At 39.7% G+C, this 19,405-nt stretch overlaps 1 protein-coding gene across 2 annotated transcripts in view; it reads right to left on the bottom strand.

Annotated features, from left to right (window-relative positions):
* Positions 1-257: 257 nt before the first annotated feature.
* The window catches only part of YWHAZ (tyrosine 3-monooxygenase/tryptophan 5-monooxygenase activation protein zeta), a 25,921-nt gene continuing 6,773 nt past the window's right edge, over positions 258-19,405 (bottom strand). For both annotated transcript variants that reach the window (XM_083749849.1, XM_083749848.1), the window contains exons 3-6: positions 8,565-8,688; positions 1,774-1,937; positions 1,591-1,686; positions 258-1,303 (exon numbers count right to left, since the gene is read on the bottom strand). In XM_083749849.1, coding sequence (XP_083605975.1) covers positions 1,244-1,303; positions 1,591-1,686; positions 1,774-1,937; positions 8,565-8,688 — 444 coding nt within the window. In that variant the 3' untranslated portion in view covers positions 258-1,243. The remainder of the gene's footprint in view (positions 1,304-1,590; positions 1,687-1,773; positions 1,938-8,564; positions 8,689-19,405) is intronic.

Here is a 19,405-nt window from a genome sequence, read left to right as displayed (position 1 = left end):
GAAAAGTTGCACATTCTACAAACACTGTATTTAACTTTGTCTCTCTATCTCCCTCAACATGTGCCAGTAAAACAATTTAGAAGGCAGCAGCCTCTCAGGCATGTGGGACGTTAGATTATTATTATTTTTTGGAGGGGGGGAGGCATTGGATACAGACAACTTCAGAAATAATCTTACACTATGAATTCTAATAAAGCAAAATATTTTGAAAAGGAGTCCAGATGTACAGGAAAGCTACAGAGAAGGTAGTTGAAAAGTCCATTCATAAAACTTTTATTCCACTTACATCAACTTAATACACATGTTCTTAACAGTTATGCTTAGATTGTTCATGAAAATTTTCAGGAGACATTAAACAAAGCTAGCCATCATCTCAAGTTATTTCCCTGTTAACTATTTTTACAGCACATGCATGTTAGGCAAAGTATCAAAAAAAAAATCACAAAAGCAAAACCCTAAAAAAGTTAAATACATGGGTTTTTGTTTTACTGCTGTGCTCGATATACAGTGTAATTATGGATATCAAGCATTTCATTTTTACTGCATCTTTACTTGTACATTTGTTCTTAGGTTGCCTAAACCATTTAAATACAAATAAATTGTGTAGCAAAAATAATGAAAGCAACAGCAGGTAACTTTACAAGTAATGGAATGTGAACCGTTTCTGCCCTTCCCTAGAGAAAGTTCATTGGGTTAGCAAACCACCTTAAGGAACACTTTTCAGATGCAATCAGAGATGTATACTTGGACTGTAGATTCCACAGATTCACATGATTGACATGTAATATCCATGGGACATTAATTTTCCTCGGCTATGTGTTCCACCTTTGAAGTACCCACATTCTCTACACTTGCGTGGTTGCAACCAATCATCCCTTTTTTACCACTGTGACAGACCAATATGCAAGCAGTTTCTTCTTTGCTCAACATAGGAAGCTGTTTAACATTGGCTTTTGTGGGAGGCCACAAAGTACCAAGAGTACTATGCCAAACATGTAAAACTTTTATAAAAATTCCACATCCCTATATTGGCCACCTTGGATGAACAAAAATTCCCCAAATGTTAACTGGCTCTATTCCCCTAATATTAAACATAAAACCACATGGGAAATATAGAAATCCAAATAGAAGTAACATAAACCTGTCATAAATCGTAAACAAAAACTATTTGTGGGACAGCATGGATGACAAATGGTCTACTGTGTAAATTTTAGAATGAGGCAGACAAAAATTGGAAGGCTGGTTAATTCTCCCCTCCTTCTCCTGCTTCAGCTTCATCTCCTTGGGTATCCGATGTCCACAACTGTTTAAGAAAAATGCAGTCATGTGTTACTGATTAAAGCATCAGTAGTGTGAATAAGAAAGCACTCATCAGGATAATCTCCAAGAAAGCTATTCCTCATCTTTAAAAAGGCACTCTTTCCAAGAGCTGCACAACTGAGCAAAGCATTCGTATTATGCATTTCATTCCATAATTAAGATTTTTTATTTATTTAACCCTTGGCTACCTGGTGATTTAGGATACCCACAAGATTGTTTTCTGCTTGTTTGTACATAACTTGGCTTAATAAAAGCTGTACAAGTACTTACTGTCAAATTGTCTCTCAGTAACTGCATTATTAGTGTGCTGTCTTTGTATGATTCTTCACTTAACGTATCAAGTTCAGCAATGGCTTCATCAAAAGCCTATGTAAGAAAGGAAAAAAGTACATTTGTACATGCAACACTGGCAAAAATATTTTATTTAGTGCAGTAATTAGACTATTAACTCACAGTCTTTGCAAGGGAACAGGCTTTCTCCGGAGAATTCAGGATCTCATAATAGAACACGGAGAAGTTTAGAGCCAGACCTAATCTGATAGGATGTGTTGGCTGCATCTCTTTTTTGCTGATTTCGAAAGCTTCCTGATATGCCTGTTGCGACTGCTCCACTATCCCTTTAAAACCAAAGAAGTACACAAAGTTAGCAATTGCACTTTGGAGTATGTTAAAACAAATATAGACTAGATGCCTTAATATATAGGGCAAGAATTGTACACAGTTTCAGAAAGTAGAATTTTGAAGCTGTTAATAAAATCTATAAACAATAATTAGAAATAAGGAAGTATATGCCCATGTGTACTGAATCCAGGTATCCAGTAGACCCTGTTCTATAAAACCTTATACTCAATCCTAACCATGTCTACTCAGTCCTAGCCATGAATACTCAGAAGTAAATCCCACTGAATTCAGTGTGGTTTACTCCCAGGATTGCACTCTGTTATACAAACAAGTTAAAGGCCAATTTGATGGGGTTTTGTCTTTCCATACACTCTAGATTCAATTAAGATTTCTAGCAGGTTCAAATCTTGGCCAGAAAGAGCTACGCTAGCTATCCAACTGACTGATGAACAGTTTTCAAAGAGTGACAACAATGCTAGCCAAACTGTAGAATGCTAAAAATCCCACTCTCCCACAAATTCTGGCTAGTAAAGATCTCCTAGCAGCTGGTTCTTGCCTTCACAGCAGCAATGTTTTTAAGCAACATGGGTAATGGTAAGCATTGCATTTAGTTTACAAAATTTAAGACAAATGTGACCTGTAACACTGAAGTACATAAAGGTGAATTGGCTGGCAACAGTACTGCTGAAGAGGATTTGAATGACAACCACGCTACTGCAAAGAAATGGAACACTATACTGTAATTCATCAAGAGGAAGATAGCATCCAAACCACAAAAAGTGCTAATGCTTCTGCCCATTAGTTAAAGAAAGATGCCCACTGATATGAGAATGTGTTTGGGTAACCTGCAGCAAGGGTAGTAAGGAGTTTAAACACCCCCTTTCAAAACAGGCATATCTAGCCTAAGTCAGAGAGAGCTGGCAATAGTAATTCAGTATTTCAGAGGATGGCATAATGGTGGGGAAACAAAGGATAAATTTTAAAAAGTGAAACTCTCTTTGTACAGAAAACTAAAGCAGCAATAGCCTTCTGCCACAGGCAACAGAAGATGTATGTTGGCTAGACACTAAAAATGTGCCACATTTACTGCATATTTATCTACAATTGATCGTGGGCATGGTTGGAATGGACTACCTATATATCCAACCACCTTTCTTTAAGAGGCACTAAGAAAATGCTATTACCAATGCTAGTAATTAAAATACTAATATTGCAAACATTCAGAACAGTCACTCTGTTTGCTGCTCACAGAATTGATACTTCCCTTCCTGCCTACACCCAGCACTAATCTCCAAACCTGCCCTTAACATTTAAAGCAAAGAAACCAAAAGCATTGGGAGAACCACTCATAGCATTACAAAACCTGCAATATTCAGAACAAAAACCAGGATGATGGGTATTTTATTTCATTTCCTGAAAGCGCACAAACCCCAACTGATACTAGCAGAAATAAAGAGAGCGCTCAGCAAAGTTTAATTTGGGAATGACAGACCGACCTTATGAACTAGAGTAATAGTCATTTTGCAAAAAGTTGAATGCCTTAGCTACAGAGAATTCTAAATGCATAATCTTGCAATTAGTATTACTGTTTCATTCATGACTCCTTTTTGCAAAAAGGGCAGGTTTACTTTGGGGAAATACAGTGACGTGTTTCCAGAAGTGACAGATATAATTGGTATGCTGTACAAAAGCACTGAGGTCAATTCAAATACTGTGCAGACTTTCCTGCCACCAATTCAGAGGACTTAGAAGTGGAACAGGTGCAAAGAAGAGCAACTAAGCTATCTCCTTTTTGGAGATCTTATGAATTATGATGAAAACATCAGCAGTGAAAGCATGTAACAGCATTTCTGAAGGAGGAACATCCATACACAGAGGGCTTAGAATATTTTTTTGGGAAACTCTACCCTTGAATTATGCTTAGTTGGAGCATAAGATTGTCCTCAATCCCCTTTAGTCAGCATAACCTGACATTATATCATTGTAAGCTATTTAGTGCATCTATGACACTAGATTTAGCTATGACAGTATAAGAGAGTGGACAGTGTTGGGAGGTAACCATACACGTGCCCAGTTTATTTGGGTCTCCTACATGTCTTGGCAGCAGCAAAGTGGTCAATTCCCTCAAAGGAGTCAGTGTAGAGCCCATGACAGCTGCCCCGCCACATCTGCCACGAAAGAGAATGAGAAGCAACTTACTCTGTAACCAAATCAGGACACAATACCAGGAGTATATAAGCCCTGGCAAGGGAACAGAGTCCCCAAATATATGTAACTACATTTCTTTGCCCTGTTTTAGAGAGAATGGGGCACATAATTGGCAAAAGAGCACTTTTTTGTTTGTTTTTGAGTACTCCTTGTGAATAAAAGAATGTCTAGACATAAAAAAAATATTAAGTCAGAGAAAAGTGGTGTCCAAACTTTTTTCAAAGAGGGCCAGATTTGATGAAGTGAAGGGCTGTGGGGGCCAACCAAAGTTGTTGGCCTTCTTAAAGGATTGTTGTTGTTGAGCTTTTTTATGATTTTACTCAAAGTTGTTGAGCTTCTTTTAGGATTGAAGTTGTTGAGGGTTTTTAAGGCTTTTACCCCAGGAAATAAACTGCCCCAGGGGCCGGATTAAACAGATTGGCGGGCCAGATTAGGCCCCTGAAATGGACTTTGGACGTGCCTGCCTGCTAAACCCTTCCCTTTTTGACATGTTAGTTTCCTATTTGTTGGACTGAGAAATATTCCACCATGGCACAGCCTGGAAGAAGCTTACCACTTCAATGAGAACTAAGACATATTATTCCAGGCAAAAAAAGAGCCAGAAGATAAGCACTGGAACAAATCAACTACAAATGGAGCCATATGCAGCTCTGTCTAAAGGATAGCACTGTGCTGTCCTGAAAGCAAAAGATTTCATTTCTACCCTTTGACCTCTGCCTTAGTAGGCAGCAGAGCCTACCGAGGTCCTCCGAGGCAAAGAAAAGGGGCTAAGTAGCTGGAATTTGAGACAACTCATGCATGGACAATACTGTACTGTACTGTTTGGCACAGAGACATAATCAAATCATTTAATCTGAAATCACTGGCTTATCTTACATACTCCTCCCATACATGGCATAAGCACACAGCCTGGAAAATAATCTCCAGCAAAACTAATTCCATAGCTCAGTAATTAAGAGGGCAACACCCTGTATCTGGAATCAGTCGACTTCAGGGGTCTGCTCAGTCAGTTCTCTTGACAGTCCAAACAGTAGGCTTTTTGCCAGGCTCACGGAGGGAAACAGCAAAGGGTAGGAAGGCAGAGGCCAGAAAATGCTACTGGCATGATCCTGGCACCATAGAGACATCATTTAATGTCTGTTCTTTACACCAAACATGATTTGAATGTGATTTTTTTGTAAGCTGTTTTGAGAGTTTCTTGGAGCTATAAAGTAGGGTAAGTATTCTACATAATTAAATACTAAAAAAACTGTGGAGGCAATCACTGGGATTGGTGAATGGCAGTTATTAGGTACTCTGTGGGAGCCACTGGCACTGTTGCAATGCTGCTTCTTTTCTCCACTGCAATTGTGCTTTTGACCCAGGATCCCAGCTCCTTATGCTCATGTAATAGGTGTAGCAATAACTATACTAGCTGGAGCATAGGACTGAGAGTCTATGAGACAGTCAGGGAGGAAATAAGCAGCCTGGATTGATTCTATGAGTTAGAGATTTGCAGGTTTTTTTTATGGGAAAGTGACTGTTACAAATATGCAGTGTAACCACCTAGAACAGGCATGTCCAACAGGTAGATTGCTGGACGCCTGTGGTAGATCACAGGCTCCCCCCCTCAAAAAGCTCAACATTGCCCTGAACCCTTAAAACGGGGCTTTCCTCCCTAAAAAAAGCTCAACAACTTTGTCCTGAACCCCTAAAAAAGGGGTAGATCACTGCCAGTTTTTAAGTCTGTGAGTAGATCACAGTTTCTTGGGAGTTGACCATCCCTGACCTAGAAGAAAAATGAATACAGACAGCAACCATTTCACATGGTGGTTCTATTTTTGGCCCCCATGTGTGTATCAGCAGAGCTTGTATAAGTGCCCCCCGCCCTCTCCCGGGTCCAAAAGAACCCACACATCAGTGATCACATGTCAACTAGACGCGCCAAAAATGGTTTTTGCCTATACTACGAAGTTATCACTGCTCTGTAATCCACCAGACTACCTGTTTTCTGATACAAGAGCATGTTTAGCCAATAGCTAGATAAAAAGCCATTAGAAACTACTCCAGGTTTTTACACAATAGCTAAATCTGTTTATTACTACAGAGGCCACTGCTGTAAGGAAGGATCCAGTGGAGTTTTTTTAATGAGTGACTAGAATAAGGGAGTGAACATTACAAGCATTAAGTTACCAAGTTTGTCTGGGTTCAATTGACAGTGCAAGCTGTGGTTAATCAAAAAGGAAGTAAAAGCTTCCAAACACCTTTGCAGGGCACCTAAGATTGTACTAGACTGGTTTGCTTTGAAGTACCTACTTTTCAACTCCACATTTTACAAACTTGAAGAGATTCAGAAGCCAGCTGTAGTGAGGATACAAAGGGTAATCCTGGGTGCTTTAATCCTAAATTGAAGACAACTATCCTAAAGGGAAGACAACTGGAGCTGATGGAAGACAACTAGAACTGAGGAGTGGTGATCCAGTCTTCAATTTTTTAAAAAGCTACAGGGAGATAAAGGATAGTTTGAAAGCTTTCCATACATCTATTATGGCAGCTCAGTAAACAAGCTGCATATTAGTTTAGGAAAATTTGAGGTTTTCAGGTGAGGATTTGATTGGCAACCTTTCAGGGATGTTTTAAGTATAAGGAATTCTGTCATTGGGTAAGGGATTGACTGGTTAAAACTTCCAACACATTAAGACTGGAATTAAAAGTCTCTCACTTTTACATGCAGCATGCAGAGAACAGTGGTTTTCAAAATTCAAAATCTTTGAGTAACAACATTACTTGTGAAAATCTAAAAATGCCTGAATAACATTATGCCATAAAAGGTATCAGAACAAAATAGCAACATTCCAGATTTGTATTTTAAAGGAAAATTACCCAGAGTAGTATTAGAGTACAGTGGTACCTTGGTTTACAAACTTAAATCCATTCCGCAAGTCCGTTCTCAAACCAAAGCATGCTTTCCCATAGCAACGAGGGACTCAATTTACAAATGGAACACACTCAACAGAAAGTGAAACATGTTCTTATTCTAAGGCAAAGTTCACAAACCAAAACGGCTACTTTTGGGTTTGCAGCATTCTTAAACAAAGTTGTTCATAAACTAAGCTGTTCTTAAACCAAGGTACCACTGTACACATTTTGTCACACCATAAACAAGAATTTAAGAATGGATTTTAAAAAAGGTGTTACATAGGCTATTCTTTACTTTCTAAGCACATGATATTGGCTGAGCCAAGAGTGGTACCTCAAACTCCCAATGTTTCATCCCTGCAGAAATGGAGACACTGTAAAATCACCAATGGTTTATTACACCCATGACTCAGATGTATTTGTGTGCACCTGCTTAGATTCTGGCTTATGGCAGGGAGCTCCTCTGCCTGGTACCCAAGGGGGAAGTGACCTTTACTCCCATTCAGTTAAGGGTTTCATAAGAGGCTTTTTAAAAAAAAAACTAACTTGGCTGAGTCTGGAATCCTCACCTGCCACCTCAATGCACTGGAGTATTCCTTCCCTATGGGGCAGTTCCCCCAACCCCAGTGTAGTATCTCGCTCCTGCTTCCAACCAGAGGTTCCCAAGCATGGCTTATTTACCTATTATCCTCTAATTTGGCCTTCTGCCAGAATCTTCTGATATGCTCTTCTTTCTACTTCCAGTCATTCTCAGTTATAGCTTCCTCCCTGCACTGATAACAGTGATCTAGCTTTGTTCATTCCAGCTCAACATTAGGTCTTTCCCTTCTCTGTGTTGTACCTCTCTGACTCTCCTGACCAGCTTGCCTCTTATCCTGCCTTCTCACCAGACCCCACCCTCCTAACACCTGGTCTTTAATAATGACCCACTTTGTAGCTCTGTTTCCTCACCCTTGCTGGCGAGTTGTTCATCACTGCTCATTCCTAAGACTGGCTTGCAGATCCTCAATAAGTGAGCATTAGAGCCTGTAGCTGACCCTACCGTGTCCCTTCAGGAGGGGACAACCATGCTAAACACCAACAGCAGACAGCCATGAAATATTAGATGCCAACTGTTCTGACACACTTTGAGTAAACTATTAATGCTGAAATTTTTCACTACTGCTAAGAACTTCAATTCTACAATTCCACCTTGCAAAATCTATTTTAACGCTAAAGTATACTTATTGGGCAGAGGAGACAGAGAATGTCAAAAGAGCTCAAATGGCCAATGCACGTATTTTGAGACCCTGTTGATTAACATTAATGGTCACTTACAAAAGCTTTTAATTTTTGATTATGTTTACTCACGTGTCACTCTGAAAGTCAATTCTTTAGATCAGCATCTTTAAAATATTACAATACTGCAACACTCAACACTTGTTTCCTTTATTGACGTGTAACATTCCAGCAGTAAATACCAGACTGTTGGAAAATTTCATGGGAACTTTTGACACTAAGAAGCCAACACACTGTACCTTTCTTGTCATCACCAGCAGCAACTTCAGCCAAATAACGGTAGTAGTCGCCTTTCATTTTCAAATAGAAAACTTTGCTTTCCGCTTGCGAAGCATTAGGAATCAAGAACTTTTCCAACAGAGACTGCAATTGAAAACAAAGAATAATCAGAAGGCTATACACATTGACAACTGGAAAACTGTACACACCGGTTGGCCTGTGGCCACTGAAGCTTCCCCACTAGTGGTAATATCAGAAATCAAGCCACTGTAAATGGTTTATTACTATATCATTGAAAATAAACCCCCCAAAATTACTAGCCCCCAGTTATCTTTTTACCATCTGGTTAACCATATGCACCTAAATCTAAAAAAATGAAATCTTATCTGTAATGCTTCCCTGCTGGATTGCCCAGAGGCAATTCTTACCCTGGAGATAAGGAAGTAAAGTAGGTTTTTACACAGGTGTTGTGCCATACACCAAGCTCTACAGACAAGTGGAAGTCTATCTTTCACAAGTTTTAGAAGTACCAGAATGGGCAGCAACTCATGCCAGTCTGATCCTATGCTGCTGCTTTAGCTGCTAGTGTCAGCCAGATGTGCACGTAAGGAGGACCTTGGCTTCAACTGATTTTAATGCCACAGAAGACCAGGGTTTACTACATGCTTTAACAGTTTATCACTGCACTAGAGAATCTGAAATAATTCTGAAAGGAGAATCACGGTATTATGCATTTTGGTTGGGCCTAAAAAGCTTTTACCCAACTGGGTTAATACACAAGATAAAGCCCACCACTCACTTTGTGTTAAAGAACCAAGAAGACTTAAGTATTATTGCACATGTGCATGCAATGCTTTGTTTTACTCATAACCCAGTGATAACCCATGGGCTACTTCTCCAAGTCTCCTCTCCAGTGGCATAGCGTGGGGTTGTCAGCACCCGGGGCAAGGCAAGTAATTTGCGCCCCCTAACCCGTGGATTTGAGCCCCCTAACCCTAACCCCCAGATGTTGCACCCGGTGTGGCTGGCCCCCACCTGCACCCCCCACGGTACGCCACTGCTCCTCTCAATCCTACTGTTTGGGATAAGTAAAATTTCACTCCTCAGAAGGAAGCCACTTGGGGGCCCTTTAAGACTGCCCTAGTTTACTTTTCCACAACTGGTTCCCACATGAATGGACTAATATTTAAGTGACCCAATCACATGGGAGCTGCTCATGGAAAAGTAGATAGCTATTTGTTCCTGAGAAGGCCTTTAAATACCCTACTAGCCAAGATAAAAATTTGGGAAGCACTAAAATATTCACCTAATTCACATTTAAATTTGTTACTATAGCATCAATGACAAACTGCAATAATGATGTTTGAAGATGGTTTACCTTAACTGAACTGAGTTAAGATCTCATGGGTGGCTATCAAGAGTCAAAACTAGTATGCATATTGCCAGCTTTTAACATGTGACGTCAGGAGCATTTCCCCTTAAGATATGAAACTTAAAATTCACCATGAGGTCCCAGGGTGGGGTGCAATTTAAAAACACAAAATTAAAATCAGTCACAATTAACTATAATCAAGAGAATAGGCTAGATCCTAAAATGTACTCTTCAGGTGTAAAAGAAGTATATCTTCAGCATATAAGGAGAACTACACTACAAAGGTGACAAGATACACCTCTGTGGGGAGGGAATTACAAAGCTTAGGGGCTACCACAGAGAATACCCTCTCTCACACTTCTGTACTACTTTATTTAATTAAGGCAGAATAATGCAGTGGTTGTAAGCTGTCCAATCCTAAATTATGTGATGTGTAGTTATTACTAACTGCAATCCAATGCATTTTCACTCAAACCAGGAGCTTATTTCAGTAGTTACTCTGAGGAACTTTCAAACTGTTTGAGGGGCTGTAACAGGAGAAACTGCTGAAAGGGAAACTGCTGCCGGTGCAGGGGGAGCAGATAATCAAGCTGTTTCTCTATATGAAGTCTTGTGCTGGTAACACCCATTAATCCTTTTAATACGATCACCCACCTTCCATTCAAGAGACAGCCACACTTTTAAGGTGAGGCAATCTAATCCTATTCAACTTGCATTCCCTCCCAAGACAAGTAATTGCAACTTTTGTTCTTAGCCAGCTGTATTTGTAATTTGCCAGGATAACCATGGTTCCTATTATTAGATACTACTTCAATACTACACAGATGAGAAACTATAGTCTACCCTTTTGCAAAAAGAGTAGATTCAGGGTTAACTGTGTATGCCACATCTTATAAAATATGTGGCTTTAAAAATAAAACCTCTTCAGCTACTTGAATAGCAAGTGACATTAGACAAAAATCAAGCAAGCCTAATGAAACAGATATTTGAAAGCAAGGATATGAAAAAGCAGAATAGCAAACCACTCAATATACATGCAACCGTGTTCTGACAACTTGTGCCAAATTCATAAGTGGGTACCAAAAGCAATCAAACTATTGTTAAGTAAAGCTGTGGATGATGCAAAATGCAAAACACCACACCATTTGTGATTCACATTCATTCGGGTTTCTGATTTAAGCCAATTTAATATAATTATATATTCAATCTATTTTTGACTGCATGGTTCTTTTAACACCAGAACGTAGCAGAATAAAGTGGTGTTCAGTAGGGACAGATGACATAAATGATACAATTAGTTCTGTATCAGTAACAAGCAAAAGTTAAAAGTGACAGAAAAGTCTGGGCTATGCAATTGAACTGACAATGAAACCCAGCATGCATACGACAGACAAAGCATTGCACAGGTACGCTCTCTATTATTATCAGCAACAGCAGTTCTACAGGCTTTTCCTAGTTACCCTAGTCACAGCATCACAACTCATGAGGTTGTTATGTAGATGAGCGTCTAGATTTAAGTGGATCAGCACCAACTACTAGAGGACAGCACTCCATGCTGCTTGCTGCCACTCCAAAAACATAAAGTAATGGCACACCAGTTTTTTTGCCTAGCCACAAGACAAAACTAAGAACTACACAGCAGGAATCAAATTCCCATCCATGTTTGTTACTAACATATGAAACAGCAGCAGCATTTGTAAAGGAAGGAGCATGGCTGTGCACACATTAACCCTCCTCTTGCTTACATGTCACTATTATTCTATGACCCCTTCTTGAGCCAGCTTCCTTTAACATGACAGGTGAACATGCCTCAAACCCTGGCTGAGGCATAGCAGCTAAGGAGAGCAGTTGCAGAGGCAAGTGGTAGGATTGGGAGGGGTATTTCTCTCCCCCTCCTAGACCTGCATGCTTGAAATTCCACTTGCCAGATACTCAGCTCTTGCCTAAGTTACATTCTTATGAGTCTACGCAAGCACACATGCACTTGCAGGGTGGTTTCAGCTGATGAGCCACACTTCCAAGAAGCAAGCAGCATAGGCTGTTCATGATTGTCAAATAAGCCAGATTGAATCCTGGCCCTTTTATTTATGACAGCAGCTCAGTAATCTTCCAGTATTCTCCAACTTAAGTCTGAAACTAACTATGAAAGAGTATATGTCTGCAACATGGGATTTCCCTTCTAGAAATACAGTAGTACCTCTGGTTATGAATGCTTCTGGTTATGAATGCATCAGGTTACGAGCTCCAGTAACCCAGAAGTAGCTGCTCCTGGTTGCAAACTTTGCCCCAAGATGCAAACGGAAATTGCATGCTGGAGGCGTCTTTGCAGTGGGATGCCCTGCTGGCGAAAGCGCGCCTCAGGATAAGTACGCTTTCAGCTTTAAGAACGGACCTCCGGAACGAATTAAGTTCGTAGCAGAGGTACCACTGTAAAGGCTTTATAGCATTTTTCTCCTTATACAGTGGTAGCTTTGGTTAAGAACTTAATTCATTTCGGAGGTCCGTTCTTAACCTGAAACTGTTCTTAACCTGAAGCACCATTTTAGCTAATGGGGCCTCCTGCTGCTGGAGCACGATTTCTGTTCTCATCCTGAAGCAAAGTTCTTAACCCGAGGTACTATTTCTGGGTTAGCGGAGTCTGTAACCTGAAGCATTTTTAACCCGAGGTACCACTGTATACGTTTAAGAACTACAGACCAGCTCACCAAGCAGTCTAAAATCATGCAAACATGACAACTACAGAACCACTCCCCTTTCACATCTTTTAAAAGGTGGCACATCACCTTCAGTATGACAGAGAAATGGAGTGCCCTTCTACAGGCAGTCTACCCTTGACATCCAATCTGTTGGCACACTTGGAATTTTAGAACAGCCAAGGATCTTGGTTCACAGCCCTAAGCTTTTACACCCTAGTCTCTTTTAGTGTTCTAGCAGGTGTGAACTCCCAGCTCCTAAACTTCATGCTAACTACACCATAAATAACTCCTCAGTTACTGCAGTCGGTGACTTCATGGTTTCCCCTCAATAACTAAGTGGTCTGGATTCTGAAAAGACAGAACATAAAGGCAGAGAGACAGAAGTGTTGCCCAATCACAATGTACTATGTTGCATCCTAGACTTTAGATAGGTATTCAAAATTTGAGATACTGTAGCTCAGTAGCTCATCATAGGGCTACAAGTCTAGAGCTCTATATACTGCAGATACAGTTGAAAACAGCCTTTTCTAACAAGCTAACTTTCTGTAAGGGGTATCCAAACCAACTGGCCTGTTAGAATGATGGGAGCTACATGAAAATCTATTCAGCATTCAATTTCCCAAATGCAGGTGCTGATAATGCATTAAGAGAAGTTACCTGGGGATTTCAGTTAATTATACTATTGGTGAATTGCAGTATTAACGTTCTATTTCCCCTCTGACAAAGTGGAACAGTTCACTTGTCCCACAAGAGATCAGATGCTCATTAACAGCAATACAACCAAAAATAAAAATGCATGGGTTTGTTCTTTAAAGGTTATTGCTCCTTCCAAATACACCAAAACAATAATTCGGTAAATTGGCGGAAATATTTTAATTTCTTGATATGCTGAAAAAGAGGTGGCTCCACTTGACCTGAATTATTTTTGAATGACATGAAGAGAAGCGTTTACAATTTTTTTCTGCCAGGAAGTTAAGAGATGGGAAAGTATAACATCTATGGTTATCTACAGTTCCTATAAATGTGCAGTTAAGAGTTCACAAACATGTTTGAGAGCTCACCACTTTGTTTTGGCAAGAGCCACTGACCTTTTCTAGACACATCTTGCTGCCTTCTAAACCTTGGCATAAGCAGCAGCTCCTATTCATTGTGCTAAATCACAGGTGGCTTGCCTTTGCAGTTACGCTGGGCTTTACAAGTGTACTGAGCACATCAAAAGCTCATGGTAATGCCACAATTATGTCTGAACATGTTTTTCTCAGAACTATACAAAACTAATGCTAGAACCTACAGTAGTTGCCACATAGCCTGTAGTCACATCCTGCCACAGCAGACGATTAATTTTTTTTTTTGGCATTTTATTCCAGTTTAAGTATGTTGTTTTGAAACTGCAAGGCCATCACAAAATATTGAGTGTCAGCCAATTACTTCTCAATCAATAACTGATACAGAATATTCCTTCTACAGCCAAGGTAATGCTTTCCTACTGCCAACAAAATGAGGAGCATGAATTGAGGTTGTATGAATATACTCACAAAAGGAGGAGCATGAATATACTCACATTAAAGAGATGTAGCATATCTGTGCAGTCTGGAACCCATGCAAAATCACTTTATTTTACTTAAAACAAACTAACTGCCTATAGTAGTCAGGAAAATCTTCTCTTAGTAAAAAACCTGCTATATTTTTCAAAAAGCAATTTTTTTCTCTGGTTCACAATACGAGTTTACCATGCTAGCAATTACAAGTTATATTACAAGAAACGCCAGTAGTGTGAAAAAAATCCAAGTGTATTGGGATTTGAATAACTAATTTTACAGACTATATAAGGCAGCACACCTGTAGTATATCAAGAAACAGAATCTATACTTATTTTACCATACTATGGTTTGGCAAAACTGCAGCTTACCAAAAGATTTTTAAGCTGTTTCTAGCACTAATTCTCTGTGCCAACAGCCACACCAGTGTGCCTCAAATTAAAAAAGCCCCGATGCTTTGGTACATTAGTTTTAGTATAAATTACACTTGGCATCTCTCCCCCCCCCCCCGGGCCAAATCTGACATCATTATGACATCAGGTGACTACTTCAAAGGGGCTCCCTCTTAACGCTTATCAGCTGATCAGCACCAAGAGTCAGCTCCTTTGAAGGCGTGCTAACAGCACCAGTGAGCTGACAAATCATCAAAAGAGCTCCTCTGCTCGGTGCCAACCAGCTGATGGGTGCTGTGAGCAGCCCCTTTAAAGGTGTGCTGTCAGCACCAATCAATGGCGCTGACAGGAGCTTGCTCTCAGCTGATTGGTACTGCATCTTCAAAGAAGCTCCTCTCAGTGCTTATCAGGAGATGAACACTTGAGAGCAGCCACAATGGATGCACTATTGAGTTCCCAATGGGAACCCCCACAACAAGTGCAGCTGATCCGAGACACTCAGGTGTTTGGCAGATGGGCAGAGTTTGGGGGAAATGGCCTCATGGGTCTAATTAGGTCTGAGGCTAGCAGTTCCCCACCACTGCCTTAGTAGTCAACTCACATGAATTCCCTTGCAAATAGTAGCCTGCAAGTGACAAAAGTATAAGCATAAGGGCAGGTGCAAGAAATTCCAAAGTGGCTCCATGCAGAGAGTCTAAACCTTATAGATCTTTATGACTTTCAAGGAAAGAACCTGACCTCAACTTAAGCAACCTGGCACAATGGTACTCAAAGCTAAGTGGCTAGATCTCAACCCTTCCCAAGAGATGAAATCAACACAGGCAGGCAATTTGTTCTCACCTAAAATTAAGTATAGAATTTTTTGGATACATTTTAATTGATGAATAGAACAAACCTACCAGTGAACAGTAAAAACATTCCTTTATCCAAAAAGATCCATTTTGAAGTTTGGGTTTAGAATCCTGACCCAAACCTATTAAAACATTACCCAGAAAAAGACCTATTAAGTTGGCCAAGTATGAAACTGAGGCAATTTTATTTCAACAGGCTTATGTTTCACTTAACCGAAGCATAGATGCACACTAACATGCTTTATTACTATAGTCTTCTATCCAATTGGTAGTTCATCTAAAACCCCAATATATATGAAGGGGGGAAAGCAAGCATGGTGAAAAACCTACATTTAATATTTCATTTGAATGCAAACTTGCTTGTTCTCACAACCCCAGAAAATAACTATTCTCAGATGTATATATATATAAAATAAACTTTAAAAGCTGCATTTCAGGCTGTCATTTTGTTTGCTTTTATGCTGCTTGTATTTTTTTTTAAAGTGAACAGACCTGGGATTTATTTTATAAATAGCAGAATTAAAGTTTCCTTTATAACTAAAATATATTTTAGTATGTAAAATATGCTGATTTAGAACAAAATGTATCTATTTAAATACCATCCAATACTTTAATACACACACCAGATTTGAGCCTACTTTGCTATGTAGAAGATTAATGAATACAGAATTACAGGTACAGTATGTCTCTGTAGACCTCAATTTTATCCTGGTAAATTATAACTACTTCTGGTTCCTAAACCACTGAACCTGAACACATTCCATCTCATGACCAAAACACTTCTGCCCAGTAATTATCAGCCCCTGCTCCTGCGTAGGTGTGGAGACTTAGTCCATAAGTGAGTTCAGAAAGATATTAAAACTTATTATTTCACTGGGCAGGATATACAAACTAAAAATGTCCTTTCAAATACACCAACCCAGCCCAACAGAAACCCGTTCTTGCACAACCAGCTCCAATTCCTAAGTATACTTACAATTTATAATCCAAAGCAATGTGGCCCACAGGGCCCAAGGTTCTGAATTATTGGCCAATATAGTAGGTATAAAGGTTTATTTCCACTGCAAACTGATAGGTTGCCATAACAGGTAAAACACATTATTTATGCTTGCTCAGGAATCAAAATGGAAATTAGATTTTATGTCAATTTAAAATTGATTAAATCACCCAGTGTGGAAAATCCATCTACCCAACTACTTTCCTCTGCCATCTCTTCAGGAGGATTTTAGTGAAATTTGCATTTCATAGCTGTGCCTTGATAGCCAGGTCAAAATTGGTGGCCACCAAGATCTTGCCCCCATAAAGGAAACCCCATTTGTGCTTCATTTAAACACAAGGAGGCTTATTTCCATGATGTCAATGGAATGCAATTACTTTGAGCAAGACAGCCCTATGCTCAGCTCCAAATTTATAAGGTCGAGAGAAAACAGGGACTTAATTACTTTGGTCCTGGCTAGCATAGAGGTAAGACTTGGGTTGGGGGCACCTTTCCTATTCTTGCACTGAACCATCCAAACTCTGTATAACTGAAAGGATGATCCCTGCTCTCCCCATGTCCAAATAAGAGAAAAAGGTTCAAGTGCCTCACTGCCCTTGCTATGACAAAGGTGGTCGGTGGAAAACTGGACCCCTGAGCTAGTGCCAGCATGCAAGGCCCATACGTGCAACTGTCACAAACTTTATTTAACTTCTAAACTACCCAGTACCCAGCGGATCCTAGAGAAGTTTACAAAGAAAAAATTACAGAGCAAAATTTAAATAATAAAAATGCAACTTCAAACACAGGCAAAGTACCATTTCTGCAATCACATGGAGGGATTTTCCGCTCTTCCCATTTCCAAAGGGAATGAAACATTCACACAAGTCAGAGGCTGCCCAAATATCACCTGCTTCTCTATGGGCATGCATAAGAGCTGCCTGCTCACACATGGGGTGTGAATTTTTGCTACTGCAAGCAGGCTGCAAGCTAGGGCACAGAGGAGGAAACCCTGGACCAGATAATAGCCTTAGGGCACATGATATGATATGGCACATGATATGGTCCAACTGTTTAAGCCAAAAGTATGTGTTGCAGAAACAGCAGAATATTAATATAAACAATTTAAAAAACACACACGAGGAGCAGACTTCATCCACATCACTCAATGTACTTGACTGCACATTTTATTTTTCCCTTTAGGTGACAGTAATTCATTTATGAGGAAGTAATGTGCCATACTTGGAGACAACACTGCCTGTCTGTCCCCCATTCCTATAGAAAGAGGCAGTATGTTGACACCTTATCCTGTAAGCACAAAACTAAACACTGCAGCTTGACAAGACTTTTACACCTTACTCAGAGCCTAGAAATTGTGCCTGACTTGGATGAAGAGAGTGCAGAACTAGGCCTCGGAAATACTTCTGAGCAAAGGGCTCGGTGGGGAATGGGAGAGAATGCACAACGGCTTGGAGGAAAAGGGCTAAAACTCTCTTCCCCCCCTCTCAATTTTCCAAGCCCAAAGTTTGCACTATATTAAAAAGCCTGTTCCTGGCTTCTGTTTGTCATGTTAAGTCCAATAAAGAAACCAGAAAAAGCTACTTTGTCAATGAGGAAGTAAATGGGTTGCAATATCTAGATGAGGGGTAGCCAACATTACAACCTCTGGAAGTTGAACTCCCAACTCCTCTCCACCTCAGCCAGCATGCCCAATGGTCAGGGATGATGGGAGTTGTAGTTTAACAGCATCTGGATGCCACCATGCTAGCCACCCAGATTTAAATGTAGCTTTCTAACCCAGTAAGTTTTTATGTATCACTTTTTATCTTCCCCCAATACCTAACAGTTTCTATCCAACAGCCAGTGCTCCCACCTACAGGAATAGAATAGAAAGGTCCGATTTGGACTCACCACTCAGGTAAAGACAAATCCTGCCTCCTTTCCATCATTAGAAAGGCTCCACTAGTCCACCAGTCTCTTAAAATATAGGAGCTCCTCTGGCTGAGATTCTTTTTAGTATGCTATTAGAGAACGCGAGGGAGCAAGGAATTTTTTTAGCATCTGGGTTACAAGCTACTTTTCTAGGTTTCCTACTTTTATAGAGTATTTCCCTTTACCACAGCAACATATAAAGCTCCAAATGAGCCCTCTTTCAAGTTCTGCAAATAAAGCTATAGATTTAATCTCCTGAAGTATAGGCATCAACTAGTATAAACCAAGCGGGTCTTTTATCCAATACAGGCAGAAATTGAAACCAAGTGATTTAAATATTTAGCTTTCCAGTAACAAATGCAATGAGGCTTTTAAAAAAGAATTCAGACATGCATTGGATATGGGCTTTAAAGAAAGTATTGCTAACATTAACCAGAGTTCTTTGAAACTTTTCTGGATGGGAAAAACCTAGTTAAACACACTGTGAAGATAATGGAGCCAACTATTTGATATTGTAAGGGGTCAATGTCAACTGAGAATGTCAGGTAAGTATCAGATTTTTATCTGATGGAATCAATGGACTTAAACATCTGATTTATTACATGTCTCTTACACATAATACATATATAAAAAATAATAATGAAAGATATGACAGATAAGGTATGGGCTCCTTTCCCACACCCATGCTTCAGACAGAATGGTGTTTGACTAGTCTGAAATGAAGGTTTATGTAGTTATCAGCAAAAACTGCATTTCATATACAACATGCATCTGATTATCCCTCTACTTTTCTCAATGCTTTTATATGGCAAGAATCCAAGATAAACGAATGACCTTCAAGTAAGTGTATCTAAAATTTGAGCTCAACTATACATGATGGCCTTTGAACTCACCAAGGTATTTGTACAGCTGGTTTTACAAAATAGATGGAAAAAACCATGGTAATTATGCTCATATGACTTGACTCAGTGCATCAAAGTATTTTTTTCTCAAGTTCTTGTTGAAATGAAATTGTCTTCATCTTTAGCAAAAACAAATACTAACAATTAGTTGAGTGGCACATCAATAAAATAGTTTTCTTCATTTAAAAGATTTTATGAGGTA

This window comes from Podarcis gaigeae (genome assembly GCF_964106915.1).
Source record: "Podarcis gaigeae genome assembly, chromosome: 7".
In the NCBI taxonomy this organism is placed as follows: Eukaryota; Metazoa; Chordata; class Lepidosauria; order Squamata; family Lacertidae; genus Podarcis; species Podarcis gaigeae.
This window is presented reverse-complemented; position numbering and strand designations above follow the sequence as displayed.